General features: G+C 40.4%; 1 protein-coding gene across 1 annotated transcript in view; it reads right to left on the bottom strand.

Annotated features, from left to right (window-relative positions):
* Positions 1 to 15,337, bottom strand: part of ANKRD31 (ankyrin repeat domain 31) — a 134,182-nt gene that overhangs the window by 27,754 nt on the left and 91,091 nt on the right. The window contains exons 19-22 of the mRNA XM_069595327.1: positions 13,191 to 13,306; positions 9,242 to 9,329; positions 3,112 to 3,208; positions 1,098 to 2,097 (exon numbers count right to left, since the gene is read on the bottom strand). Of these exons, the coding sequence (XP_069451428.1) occupies positions 1,098 to 2,097; positions 3,112 to 3,208; positions 9,242 to 9,329; positions 13,191 to 13,306 (1,301 nt within the window). The remainder of the gene's footprint in view (positions 1 to 1,097; positions 2,098 to 3,111; positions 3,209 to 9,241; positions 9,330 to 13,190; positions 13,307 to 15,337) is intronic.

Raw genomic sequence — 15,337 nt, forward strand, 5'->3', positions numbered from 1 at the left:
CAGCCATCCAAGTAAAAGACGCTTGCTCCTTACAAGGAAAGCTATGACAAACCTAGACAACGTATTAAAAAGCAAAGACATCACTTTGCTGACAAAGATCTGTGTACTCAAACCTGTGGTTTTTCTAGTCGTGTATGGATGTGAGAGTTGGACCATAAGGAAGGCTGAGCGCCAAAGAACTGACGGTTTTGAATCATGGTGCTGAAGACTTGAGAATTCTTTGGACTACAAGGAGATCAAACCAGTCAATCCTAAAGGAAATCAACCCTAAATATTCATCGGAAGGACTGATGCGAAGCTGAAGCTCCAATATTTTGGCCACCTGATGTGAAGAGTCAACTTGGGAAAAGACCCTGATGCTGGGAAAGACTGAAGGCAAAAGGAAAAGGAAATGGCGGAGGATGAGATGGTTAGAAGCATCACCAACTCAATGGACATGAATGTAAGCAAACTCCAGGAGACAGTGGAGGACAGAGGAGCCTGGCATGCTACAGTTCACGGGGTTGCAGAGCTGGGCACAACTGAGCGACTTAGCACACACAAAACCCTTCCTGCTGAGTATAACTAATTCTGGTCTGAGAGCCCAAAGGTGCTCGTGACTAAAAGGAATAGGGCAATTTTAGGCTACCCTGGTAGCTCAGCTGGTGAAGAATCTTCCTGCAATGCAGGAGACCCCAGTTTGATTCCTGGGTTGGCAAGATCCGCTGGAGAAGGAATAGTCTACCCACTGCAGTATTCTTGGGCTTTCCTCTAAGCTCAGCTGGTGAAGAATCCACCTGCGATATAGGAGACCTGGGTTTGATCCCTGGGTTGGGAAGACACCCTGGAGAAGGGAAAGGCAGCCCACTCCAGTATTCTGGCCTGGAGAACTCTGTGGACTGTATAGTCCATGGGGTCGCAAAGAGTTGGACATGACTGAATGACTTTCACTTTCACTTGCTAAGAATATAATGGTCAGGTTTCTCCATTTAAACAGCCCAACCAAACCCTTTCCCTCTAAAAGAGCTATACACTGACACTATGTGACAGCAGCATTTTGGTCACTTATTTATAAATTTTACATAATTTTAGAGAGAAAAAAAAAAACAATAGGATACCTGTGTTTTGAATTCCAGAATGTTATTTCCTGGATTAAGTCTTCCTAGCAATATCAGATCCTTTATCTGCAAACATTTCTTTTTGGCAGTTGTGTTGTAGTTTGAAGGTTTTTTCACAGTATGTTGGTAGCCAGACCCAGAGGAGGAGGAGCTCTGAGTATCATTTGCATGAGGAACAGTGAGAGCTGATTTTTTCAAGTAAGGTTTCAGCTGTTGCCCCATGTCACTGCCAAAGACATCAACCCCTTGCTGTGCCAGGGATTCTGATGTTCCCCCGGGTGCTCGGTGGGGAGCTGTTTTCCTGTTTCCTTCTTTTGGATCACAATCAGAAGGACCCTGATCACAAATAACACTTGATGGATGGGCATCATGGTGGGCAGACACACTCGTGGTTGCTGAAATCTTTAATGTGCCAGTTACTGCTGAAGGACTAAAGGACACGTGCCCCTCGGCTGTACTACCTGTAAGATCATTCTCTTTTGGTGAATACTCTGCTTCAGCAATAAAAGTAACAGATTGGGATTGTAATTTAATCTGATTAGTGCCATCTGAATGTCTGGAATTTGATAATCTATCTAAGGTACAGTCATTGGTATTTTGCTTAGAATTCAATTCACTTCCAGAAAATTCTTCCCTTCTCACTGTCTTTGAATTTAGACAAGTGTGCGTTCTTTGGTTGTCGTGCCAGACTTCCTGAGACAGCTGTGTTTCCTGCGTGCCTTTGCACACAAGGCTGACAGGAGAAAGTGAACCTGACTGGGGCTGCATGGAATTTTCCATACTGATACACTCTTGCCTGTCCTTTTCATTAGAGGTTTCTGAGCTTGATGGCAGCTTCCTAAAACTAAGACCAGACAAAGATGTAGCATTCTTATAGGTGTGAAATTTCTGGCTTATTTTTTTCTGTTTTTTTGCTACGAGTAGGAGGCTCTTCTGCCTTGCCGCCAAGTTAGCCAATTGCTCCCTCAGGACTCCATGCTTAAATGACTCTATGGACACCCTGTAGAAAGAAACAGAAAAGGGAAAAATACAAAAACAGTGGAAAACATTTTTTTTTAAGCAGTCATTTAGATTTTATAGATACTCTGTGTCAATTTAAATTTAATCAGCTCAAAGTACACAAGAGTCTATCTTTGCCCTGTGTATTCTTCAAGAGCAAACTGTTGCGCTACATGAGGCAAATAAGTATGCCTTTTTTAGGAGCTGACAGTGTGCTTTTAGGACGCGACAGTGTGCTTATCCCGGAGAAGGCAATGGCGACCCACTCCAGTACTCTTGCCTGGAAAATCCCACGGGTAGAGGAGCCTGGTAGGCTGCAGTCCATGGGGTCAGTAAGAGTCGGACATGACTGAGCGACTTCACTTTCACTCTTCACTTTCATGCGTTGGAGAAGGACATGGCAACCCACTCCAGTGTTCTTGCCTAGAGAATCCCAGGGACAGAGGAACCTGGTAGGCTGCCGTCTATGGGGTCGCACAGAGTCGGACACGACTGAAGCGACTTAGCAGTGACTTAGGAAGTAAATATAATTCCTCATGGACTTAGGAAGTAAATATAATTCCTCATGGACATAATAGATTAGATGACCTCATAAAGTCCTTTTCCAGTTCCATAAAACATCTGTAATCACAAGAAATTTGAGGCCAGGATTTCCCTGGTGGTCCAGGGATTTAGAGTCTGCCGGCCAGTGCAGGGTCACAGATTTGATCCCTGGCCTGGGAAGATTCTACATGCCACAGGGGCAACTAAATCGTGCACCACAGCTACTGAAGCCCATGCTCTAGCGTCTGTGCTCTGCAACAAGAAACGTGCTCTGCCACTGCAATGAGGGCCCATGCGTTGCAACTAGAGAGTAGCCCCTGCTTGCTGCAGCTAGAGAGAGCCGGTGTGCAGAAATGAAGACCCAGCATAGTCAAAAATAAATAAAGTTAAAAAAGAAATTCTAGACCTATTATAGATTACTAATAGATGAATTCTGAAAACTCCAAAGCATTCTTACCTTTTTTTAACTCACCTGTATTTTTTAGCTAGATCATCCCTTTCTGCCTTCTGTTTAGCAAGCACGTTGTCCATAACTTCCTTTATCTCTAACATCTCACCAGCATATTGTTCTAGAAGCAAGGTAATAAAATAAAAAGTCGGTTAACTGAGAGATAGCAAATGTTAAATTTGGTCACAAAGGACTTAGCCTTATTGTTAAATTTAAAAAGTCATTATTTTCCTACCCTCTTCCACCATATCAATGGTCCAGATATCAAAGCTAATGGACTTATGTCACTCTAGAGAAGTATCCTGAGGTGTGTGAGACCACACCAAAGAAGGAGCAGGCAAGCCTGAGTTCTAACCCTGTTATCCCACTGACTAAGCTTGGTGATCCTGGACAAGTCATTGACCTCTCTGGTTGCTGCCTTAACTGTGACATTAGGGTACTAAAAGAAGATAAATAGTAAGATAATTTTGTCTGTTACAATTATTTACTTTTTAAAATACAAAAGGAAGACACTGTCAATGTAAAGGAAATTTTGAAATAATATGAATGTTTACAGAGAAGAATGCTCAGAAAGATCAAAGGCAGGAGGAGAAGAGGGTGATAGAGGATAAGACGCTTGGATGGCATCATCAATTCAATGGAAATGAACCTGAGCAAACTCAGGGAGGTTGCGTGGGTCAGGGAAGCCTGGCGCGCTGCAGTCCATGGGGCTGCAAAGAGCTGGACACGACTTGAACACAACAGGGGAGAGAAGTCAGGGTATTCCCACTCACCCACTCCTTCTCAATATTTCACTCCATGAAAGAGACTGATTTTAATACTTCGGTAAGTGTGTGTGTGTTTAAAACATGTTTACTTTATATATAGCCTACATATTTATACTATATATAACTATTTATTATATGTACTTAAAAATAAGAATCATGCTATCAGTTCTTGTTCTTTGCTGCTAAGTCGCTTCAGTCGTGACCCCATAGACGGCAGCCCACCAGGCTCCACCGTCCCTGGGATTCTCCAGGCAAGAACGCTGGAGTGGGTTGCCATTTCCCTCTCCAATGCATGAAAGTGAAAAGTGAAAGTGAAGTCGCTCAGTCATGTCCGACTCTTCGCAACCCCATGGACTGCAGCCTACCAGGCTCCTCCATCCATGGGATTTTCAAGGCAAGAGTATTAGAGTGGGGTGCCATTGCCCTCTCCTCTTGTTCTTTACACTTAACATTTAGGATTATATGATATATAAAGTCACTTATGAAGTGAAGTGAAGGTCGCTCAGTCATATCTGACTCTTTGTGACCCCATGGACTGTAGCCTACCAGGCTCCTCTGTTCATGGAATTCCCTAGGCCAGAATACTAAAGTGGATAGCTGTTCCCTTCCCCAGGGGATCTTCCCAACTCAGGGATTGAACCCAGGTCTCCCCCACTGCAGGTGGATTCTTTACCAGCTGAGTCACCAGGGAAGCCCAAGAATACTGGAGTGGGTAGCCTATCCCTTCTTCAGAGGAACTTCCCAACCCAGGAATCAAACCAGGGTGTCCTGCATTGCAGGTGGATTCTTTACCAGCTGAGCTACCAAGAAAGCCATCAGTTTAGTTCAGTTCAGTCGCTCAGTCGTGTCTGACTCTTTGCGACCCCATGAATCGCAGCACCCCAGGCCTCCCTGTCCATCACCAACTCCTGGAGTTCACTCAAAATCACGTCCATCGAGTCGGTGATGCCATCCAGCCATCTCATCCTCTGTTGTCCCCTTCTCCTGCCCCCAATCCCTCCCAGCATCAGGGTCTTTTCCAATGAGTCAACTCTTCCCATGAGGTGTGGCGAAGTACTGGAGTTTCAGCTTTAGCATCATTCCTTCCAAAGAGCATCCAGGGCTGATCTCCTTAATTTTTTTTGTTTTTTTTTTTTTAATTTAAATTTATTTATTTTAATTGGAGGCTAATTACTTTACAATATTGTATTGGTTTTGCCATACATCAACATGAATCCGCCATGGGTGTACTTGCGTTCCCAATCCTGAACCCCCATCCTACCTCCCTCCCCATACCGTCCCTCTGGGTCATCCCAGGGCACCAGCCCCAAGCATCCTGTATCCTGCATCGAACCTAGACTGGCGATTCGTTTCACATATGATAATATACATGTTTCAATGCCATTCTCTCAAATCATCCCACACTCGCCCTCTCCCACAGAGTCCAAAAGACTGTTTACATCTGTGTCTCTTTTGCTGTCTCACATACAGGAATGTTTGGATCTCCTTGCAGTCCAAGGGACTCTCAAGAGTCTTCTCCAACACCACAGTTCAAAAGCATCAATTCTTGGGCGCTCAGCTTTCTTCACAGTCCAACTCTCACATCCATACATGACCACAGGAAAAACCATACCCTTGACTAAACGGACCTTTGTTGGCAAAGTAATGTCTCTGCTTTTGAATATGCTATCTAGGTTGGTCATAACTTTTCTTCCAAGGAATAAGCGTCTTTTAATTTCATGGCTGCAGTCACCATCTGCAGTGATTTTGGAGCCCCCAAATATACAGTCTGACACTGTTTCCACTGTTTCCCCATCTATTTCCCATAAAGTGGTGGGACCAGATGCCATGATCTTCGTTTTCTGAATGATGAGCTTTAAGCCAACTTTTTCACTCTCCTCTTTTACTTTCATCAAGAAGCTTTTTAGTTCCTCTTCACTTTCTGGCATAAGGGTGGTGTCATCTGCATATCTGAGGTTATGGATATTCCTCCCGGGAATCGTGATTCTACCTTGTGCTTCTTCCAGCCCAGCGTTTCTCATGATGTACTCTGCATAGAAGTTAAATAAGCAGGGTGACAATATACAGTCTTGACGTACTCCTTTTCCTATTTGGAACCAGTCTGTTGTTCCACGTCCAGTTCTAACTGTTGCTTCCTGACCTGCATACAGATTTCTCAAGAGGCAGGTCAAGTGGTCTGGTATTCCCATCTCTCTCTGAATTTTCCAGTTTATTGTGATCCACACAGTCAAAGGCTTTGGCATAATCAATAAAGCAGAAATAGATGTTTTTCTGGAACTCTCTTGCTTTTTCCGTGATCCAGTGGATGTTGGCAATTTGATCTCTGGTTCCTCTGCCTTTTCTAAAACCAGCTTGAACATCAGGAAGTTCACAGTTCACATATTAATGAAGTCTGGCTTGGAGAATTTTGAGCATTACTTTACTAGCGTGTGAGATGAGTGCAACTGTGTGGCAGTTCGAGCATTCTTTGGCATTGCTTTTCTTTGGGACTGGAGTAAAACCTGACCTTTTCCAGTTCTGTGGCCACTGCTGAGTTTTCCAAATTTGCTGGCACACTGAGTGCAGCACTTTCACAGCATCATCTTTCAGGATTTGAAACAGTTCAAGTGGAATTCCATCACCTCCACTAGCTTTGTTCGTAGTGATGCTTTCTAAGGTCCACTTGACTTCACATTCCAGGATGTCTGGCTCTAGGTGAGTGATCACACCATTGTGATTATCCAGGTCGTGAAGATCTTTTTTGTACAGTTCTTTTTTGTATTCTTGCCACCTCTTCTTAATATCTTCTGCTTCTATTAGGTCCATACCATTTCTGTCCTTTATCGAGCCCATCTTTGCATGAAATGTTCCCTTGGTATCTCTAATTTTCTTGAAGAGATCTCTAGTCTTTCCCATTCTGTTGTTTTCCTCTATTTCTTTGCATTGATTGCTGAAGAAGGCTTTCTTATCTCTTCTTGCTCTTCTTTGGAACTCTGCATTCAGATGCTTATATCTTTCCTTTTCTCTGTTGCTTTTTGCTTCTCTTCTTTTCACAGCTATTTGTAAGATCTCCCCAGACAGACATTTTGCTTTTCCACATTTATTTTCCATGGGGATGGTCTTGATCTCTGTCTCCTGTACAATGTCACCAACCAACAGCAGTCAGGAACTGATCACGAGCCAAGAACTCTAGTGTTCTACTGCGTTACCTCTCCTTCCCTAAACGGGCAAAGAGACTCAAAAAAAGGATCATGATTAGAATAATCCCAGTGATAACATGATCACAACAGAATAAAATTAAGTTACAAAGCCTGGGAGTGGGGAGGGGAAAAGAGTTTCTAATCTTAGAAGCATTAAAAGCAACAGCAAAGAGGCTGATACATTCTACTATACAGAATTTGAGAATCTCTGTATTTAACACACACTAATATGTTATAAATAAAAACACCGTTAAGGGACAAAAAAAGTATTTGCAGCAGTTATGGGAGAAAAGGGGTCAATAACTTGATTATACAAAATGGCTTCAATTTCCTAACAAACAGGAATAGTCAATTTATGAAAAAGAAGATAAAATTAGTGGAAAAGTACCATTAATAAGCAATAAGTGAAAGTAATATACATATTTTTTACTAAAATAGTAAAAATTTTTTCAGTAAAATTATTTTAAATGAAAATACTGACGCTATTAGCAGTGTAAAAGCAAACACAAATGTGTGTTGGTGGAAGTACAAATTATTATGTAACACTATAGGAAATCAACTTATCAATATGAACCAATAGATTTTACAATGTTTATATATTTTGACCCAATAATTTCAATTATGTTAATTTTTCCTAAGAGGATAATCCTAAATCCAGAAAAAACTATGTATGGTGGTATAATAGCAAAAAAAATGGAAAAATATACATGCTCAACAAAAAAGGAAAAATTAAGTAAATCATGGGACATTTATTGAACAGGATACGATGTAACCACTAAGAATGATGACCGTGACAAAAAGAAAACACGGCACATCTCACACGATCCCATCTACACTTTTTCACAATTTTATTGAGGTATAATTGCATAAGCATTCTCTTAGAAAAAAAGGAAAACTAAACACCAAAATATTACAGTAGAGCAGCAGGTGATTTTTAGCATGTTTTTCCTCATTATTGTTTTTGAAGTGTATCTATATACCTTTTATAATGAAAAAAGTATATTCTTGTAAAATTCATCTTAGATGTATAAGGTACTATAAATACTAAATAAAATATATGAACTATACATACTGTTTGGGGATATAAACTCATTTGGATTATTTTCCTCAAAATACCACCTGTATCATGTGTTAGGCCAGGATGAAAAGTAGAATGGGTATAGTTTAAAAAGAAGTAATTTTTTTAAAAGGTATACAACATGAATTAGGGCTTCCCTCATAGCTAAGTGGGTAAAGAACCTGCCTGCAATGCAGGCGACCTGGGTTTGATTCCTGGGTCGGGAAGATTCCCTGGAGAAGGAAATGGCAACCCACTCCAGTATTCTTGCCTGGAGAATCCCATGGACAGAGGACAGAGGAGCCTGGCCTCCATGGGGCCGCAAGAGTCAGACACAACTTAGTGTCTAAATCACCACCACAACATGAAATTAAGCTAACAGACTAATTAACAGTCATATCCTGCTACAAAAAAGACTGATGAGGTACGATTTTGATTTTTAAATTGATTTTTATTAGAGTACAGTTTATTCACAATGTCACATTAGTTTCTGCTTTACAGCGAAGTGAATCAGTTACACATCTACAAATACCCACTTTTGTTAGATTATTTTCCCAGAGAGGTCATTCTGGAGCACTGAGTAGAGTTCCCTGTACTCTGCAGCAGGTCCTTGTCAGTTGTCTGTTTTCTAAATAGCAGCATGTGTGTGTCAATCCTAATCTCCCGATTTGTCCCTCCTACACCCCTTCTCCCTTGGTAACTATACGTTTACTGTCTACATCTATGACTCTGTTTCTGTCTTGTAAATAAGCTCATTTGTACCATTTACTTAGATTCCACATATAAGTGATATCATATGATCCTTACCTTTCTCTGACTTACTTCCCTCAGTATGACAATCTCTAGGTCCACCCACGTTGCTGCAAATGACATTACTTCGTTCTTTTCGATGGCTGAGTAATATTCTACTGTATGTACGGACCACATCTTTATCATTCATCAGGGCTTATAATGTGGACATTTTTTGTGGGGAGGACACCTTCAACCTCACAGCACTCCTATTTTGAATTCTATCAAAAATTTAGTTTTGCCTGTTCTTGAACTTTTTAAAAATGGAATCATACTATACCCACCCCATCCCCAAAAGAAAATGAGGCAGCAATGCCTTGGATGACTGAAATAGTCAGACTTAAACATGAGTGCATATTTACCTGCATCTTCAGGGGTTCTTATCTCAAACTCTAATAAATTTTCTTGTTTTTCTTCTATGTCTTGTAGAATGGCGCTGATGGTCTGATGCTATCAGGTAAAATATTAAAAACTTCATTACAAGAAGGTAGATGTTTTTCTCTAACAGGCAACTGACAAATGCATAGTAAAAGTGCTACATAAAGCACCACAGAAAATGTGATCTCCCTTTATGTTCCACATGTATTCAGGCCTCATTTAAACTTAACTACATATATATATATATATGTATTTGGGAAAAAACTAAACTTAAAGACATCTTGATTTATGTAGCAGATCTGCTCCTGGAAAACAGAATGTTGAGTGGCAACCAATCACAATTTCTCAATGACTCCTTTTATAGGTGTAGGAGGAAAAAAAAGAACTCAGCAAATAATATTGAAAGATTACCTATATGCAAGAAGTTCACTTTAAGGCTTTATGATTACCATTGTACACTATTAAGATTTCACATACAGTCTTAGAAATACAAAACACTCTCAAAAACCCACAAAGAGGATTTAAAACAACCTCTTTATATACTTGTCAGTATTAATTAATCATATTAATTAAACTATTAATATTAATAGCTTAATATTAATATTAAACAATTCAATGCAGATAGTTTCTTGGTTCATCGTTAGAGGAATTAAAATAGAGGAATATTAATACTGAAATGCCTTCAACATATTGGTTTGGCCAACAAATTCGTTTGGGTTTTTCCATAACGTCTTAGGATCATTTTTGCTTCTGACACATCTTTCATAAATTTGTATATTAAAACATACTGGTTGAGAGCAGAGGCTCTGGAGTCAGATTACCTGGATTTTAATTCGGCCACTGCTATGTAATAGAAATGTAATTTTGGATTGTTACCTACCCTTTCCTACTTCAGCTTCCTTAGCTGTAATGAGGAAGGTAATGATATTAACAGAAACTACTTTCATTATTATGGAGGCTAAATCGATTAACATAAAGCACTTAGAGGAGAGCTCACCATGGCATAAACACTCTGTGAATGCCAGCTATTATCATTATGATAATCACTTTTGTACTCACTCTATATGGAGGGAGAGAAGGAGGCTGCCTAGATGCTGTGATCTAAAGGTGTTAGAAGGTAGCATCAAACTAAAATCATCTCATTTCCTTTGCATCTGGCCATAAAGTCACCCCCCATCCTCAATTTGGTTTGAAATTTTCAGCACTCAAAAACAAATTTACATTTACAAAGGATAAACCTTTAATGACTTTAAAGTCTGCATATTTTAAGTTTTTTCTTAAAGTTGGTTTTCATTCAACTTTTATATCTTCATTTTATTTCCCTGAGGCTTGGCATCTAAAGTGATACACATTATTCCTGAAACAAATACTCATACAGTTAATAACCATAGGGTTAGGATGATTTTTCCATAATGTTTGAATCTTTACATGAAAAGATACCTTAAAGATACTAATGGTCAATACAGTGAGCTGAGCTGATACAAAAGGACCTCTGTCTACTCCAAACACCTGGAAAAATACACTAGACAAAATACAATAAATTTTAACCACCCACACCCAGCTAAAATTGGAAAAATAAAGGGAAAGGAAATGAAGCTGGTAGCAACCCATGAGGGATGTGGAGCAAACATAGGTTATTAGGAATCAGGGTCTGGGTTTTTAATACCTACAAAGGAACAGGAGATAAGGCCTCAGGGCTACATAAGGAAGGGGTTAGAATCAGTCAGTTTGGTTCAGTTGTATCTGACTCTTTGCGACCCCATGGATTGCAGCATGCCAGGCCTCCCTGTCTATCACCAACTCCCAGAGTTTACTAAAACTCATGTCCATTGAGTTGGAGTTAGAATGGAGCCCAACATAAAACTAGTGACCATGAGTGGGTGTCCTTTAGCTTAAATAAGGATTAGGAAAAACTCTACTTGTCACCCACTCAGCCTTTCGGTAGAAAATCAGAGGTCAAAGGGTATCTATCACCCAGAATATAGTGTAGAGAATTAAAGAGATGGAAAATACAAAAAAGATACAGGGAGACTGGTCTAACAACCATCTCAAAAAATACGAGTTTCATAAAAGGAGAATACTGCCAATGGGAGACGGGTAATAGTCAACAATCTAAGGGCTCACAGTTCCCAGCATACAAGGAGAAATCTGTCTTCAGACTAAACGAACATGTCTAGTCCTTTTAGAGTAAAATGAATTAAAAACACACCTACATTTAGACATAACCTAGTGAAACAGCAGAATATGAACAAAAAAAAATCTTTAAAATTGTAAGCCTGAAAGATATATTAGAAAGACAATTAACTTTTCATTCATTACAAGAGATACCAGGAACAATGTAAAATATTTTTGAAATGTTGAGGCAAACACAATTCATTTTAAACAGCATTTAAAATATTTTAGGTATAAAATAGTTGATCAATCATAGTTTATGTTTAATGAATAGTATTTTCCTCTCTACACTAACAAAAAGTATGTAAGGGAAGTCTAATCCAGACACACAGTCTTATTCAAAATATTTCTTTGAGGGGTCTACTTTGCTTAAGAAGTTAGTGTCTAGGATGCTATGTGTTTTAATCAAACTAGTTTTAATCAAACTAGATGGATATCAGAATATCCATCTCATAAATTAATATATGGGCAACTAAGTTATTTTCTTTAAAAATATACCTTCACATAAGGGATTTCACATAGAGCAAACTACCACTATAAACCACACAGGGTCCGGGTTGGTTAAACCAGGCTGCTTTCCTCTTCTCCGTCTAGGTTCCAAGGTCTTTCTTCCTACTACGTATCCGAGATACTTTTTGGAAGTTGGATGGATGCAGACACACTAGAACACTGTTTGTGGGATAGGTAAGCGCCAAAGAATCCAATCCAGGAGTAAAGGATAGCAGCTAAACTCTAATTCTCTGTTCAGTGCAGGCAGTTTCTTGGTTCCTTGTTAGGGAAATTAAAATAGAAGTCTTATTCTGGATTCAGAAACAGGACAGCAGGCCTCTCTGACCACCTGTCTGGGCACTGCCTAGATTCTGAATTCGGTGCCTGCCCTCAAGCACAGCAAGTCAGGAGTCACTTTACATAAGAAAGGGAGTGGGTTTTGGAATTCTTGGGCCCCTGGAGGTCTCATCAACCCTAGGATCTAAGGTGAAACAGCACTGGAAGAAGGTATAAAGTAAAACCAGTGCTGCATTTCTGCATGCACACTGATGTTCACGTTAGTTTGTGGCCTGGATTATAAGCAGGAGTCCCTGAAACTAGGATCTGAAGTCGCCCACAGGGCAGATGCACTGCCCAGAACCTGTCCCGATTGCGACTCCAAATTGCTGTTAATGAGGGACTTCCCAGTGCTGTTCAAGGCTGGATGTAGGCTGGCCCAATCTGTGATGCAGACACATGCTGTTATCTCTCTCTTTCCCTGGTGGCTCAGAGGTTAAAGCGTCTGCCTCCAATGCGGGAGACCTGGGTCGGGAAGATCCCCTGGAGAAGGAAATGGTAACCCACTCCAGTATTCTTGCCTGGAGAATCCCATGGACCAAGCCTGGTAGGCTACAGTCCATGGGGTCACAAAAAGTCGGACACGACTGAGCGACTTCACTATACTATACTATTGCTTCTATTTCTTTTCTTTTAATGCTTGTATATTGAAATTAAGTCAAATAATCTTCTATAAAAGACTGAAACTGTCTATGTGTGTAACGAGTGGTTTCTTTGGCTGACGAGTCCTTCAAACCTAAAACAGAAGTAAAACTTTTGGCAAAACATTCATTCTGGTCAATTATGCTGTATTATTATCTTATGACAAAAAAAAAAATTTTTTTTAACCTGCATGTCCTTAAAAATGGAAAGAATGCTGCCACTAGCCAACGGCTAGCTGGCGCAAAGAATGGCATTTTCTAGGCTAAAGAACAAAAGCATTTCAACTTCACTCACCATGGAAAGGTTTTCTTCTGTTTTGTCTTGGTGTGAGATAGAAGGTCTATCAACAGTTTTGGAATCATCACAAATGCACTGTTTACGTCTTCTTGCCCGGACGTCAGGAATTCTTACTTTAAAACATAGAATCAGAAAATATATTAAGAATGTGCAAAAATTTGCCTATTTTTATCAATTGTAATGGTGACAAGAATAGGAAGGATAAATTAAGTCTATAATTACCATGACATCTTAATGTTGATTAGCACCTCATTATTTATTATCAATTGACTAATTTTAGCAAATCCACTGAATACGTATCACATGCTGGATATCCAACTCTTTCCGTGAATCATCTTATTTAATCTTCATACGAGCCCTGAGGGGTAGGTAGTTAATCACATCTATTTTACAGAAGAGGAACATGAAGCCTAGAGGCATTCAAGAAGTTGCCTGATGTGTTGCACAGCTAGTACTGAAACCAGATCTGACTTCCAGTCCAAGCTCTACTATGACCGTAATTCACCGTCTCTATAAGATTCTCTCTGAACCTTCTCCCATTCTGGATTCCCTTTCTCCACATACGGTTACCCTATGTCCCTCATTCTATCGGGTTACCTGAAAGGAAAGGTATATACAAGGAACAACAGAAGAGTGGGAATAGATCTGCTGCTGCTGCTGAGTCGCTTCAGTCGTGTCTAACTCTGTGCGACCCCAGAGATGGCAGTCCACCAGGCTCCCCCGTCCCTGGGATTCTCCAGGCAAGAACACTGGAGTGGGGTGCCATTTCCTTCTCCAATGCATGCAAGTGAAAAGTGAAAGTGAAGTCGCTCAGTCGTGTCCGCCTCCTTGTGACCCCATGGACTGCAGCCCACCAGGCTCCCCCGTCCCTGGGATTCTCCAGGCAAGAGTGCTGGAGTGGGGTGCCACTGCCTTCTCCAATGATCGAGATCTAGGACTTTATAACAGAGTGCGCAATAGCTCCAAACATGGCTGTGAAGAGAGAGAAAGTCATGCCTGGGGCTGTAAGAAAAGCCTCACACCTTATGGGCTTAGCAGATGGGAGCAGACGAAGAAATGAGGATCTGTGCATCAGTCCCCTGACTGTGACCTACATGTGATCTCGCGCACCAGTAAAACAGGACACAATGACTGTCCTTGCCTCTCACCAATCCTATCAGTTGGTAAGGGGAGTGGCAGGCCAGTGGAAAGGCACGTCACAGGGGTTCTCTTCCCAATAATCTCCCTCATAGACAACACAGATAAGCTCCTGGCTTTCTTCTTCCATGAGTCAAGGCTCACACATGAAGGAAAAAGAAGATCAAGTCCCTCTCCTCAACACTTCCGAAATTGTCCTTAACTGCCTGTTTTCTGGTTCATCTCTCCAAAGCCCGGAAGCTCCTCCAGGGCTGATCTGTATAGCATGTGCTCAACAAATGTACGTTTTCTAAGTCAGTGCTCACTAAATGCTTCTTTAAAAAAACACAAACACACCCGTCACCTCACATTGTTACCTTGTGTGTTTGTGTGTGTGTGTGTTGGTGAGAACATTTGAAAGTTACTTCTTGGCAAACTGCAAGTATATAATTTATTATTAACAACTATAATCATTGTCTTATACATTAGAAGACCCATGGAACCAATTCATCTTTTAAGCGAACATTTGATCAACATTTCTCCATCTCCTCCACCACTTCCTCCCCCAAGCCCTTGGCAACCACCACTCAACCATCTATCTGGTTCTTTCAGCTTGACTTTTTAAGGTTCCACATATAAGTGACACCACAAAGAGTTTGCCTTTCTGTATCTTTCTGTGCTTACTTCATTTAACGTGACATTCTCTAGGTTCACCTACGTTGCTACAAATGGCAGGACTAAATGCTTATTTCTTATAGACAACTCATTATATTAGTTAAGTGCAAAGTACTGCTAAAAATGGTTCATAAAAATTTCCCTGACTATATATTTCCTTGAAATATTCTTTCCACTTTAATATATATTACACATATACTCACACACATATATAAGTATAGTATATTTGCTTAACAAATCCATATTCTAGCATTAGAATATCAGTCTTGAAAAGTTGGCATGAGTCCAACTTCTGCATGAATCATTATAAATTTTGAAGTAATGGAATCTTAGTCGCAAAGACTTTAGTATAA

This window comes from Ovis canadensis, chromosome 7 (genome assembly GCF_042477335.2).
Source record: "Ovis canadensis isolate MfBH-ARS-UI-01 breed Bighorn chromosome 7, ARS-UI_OviCan_v2, whole genome shotgun sequence".
NCBI classification, from domain to species: domain Eukaryota; kingdom Metazoa; phylum Chordata; class Mammalia; order Artiodactyla; family Bovidae; genus Ovis; species Ovis canadensis.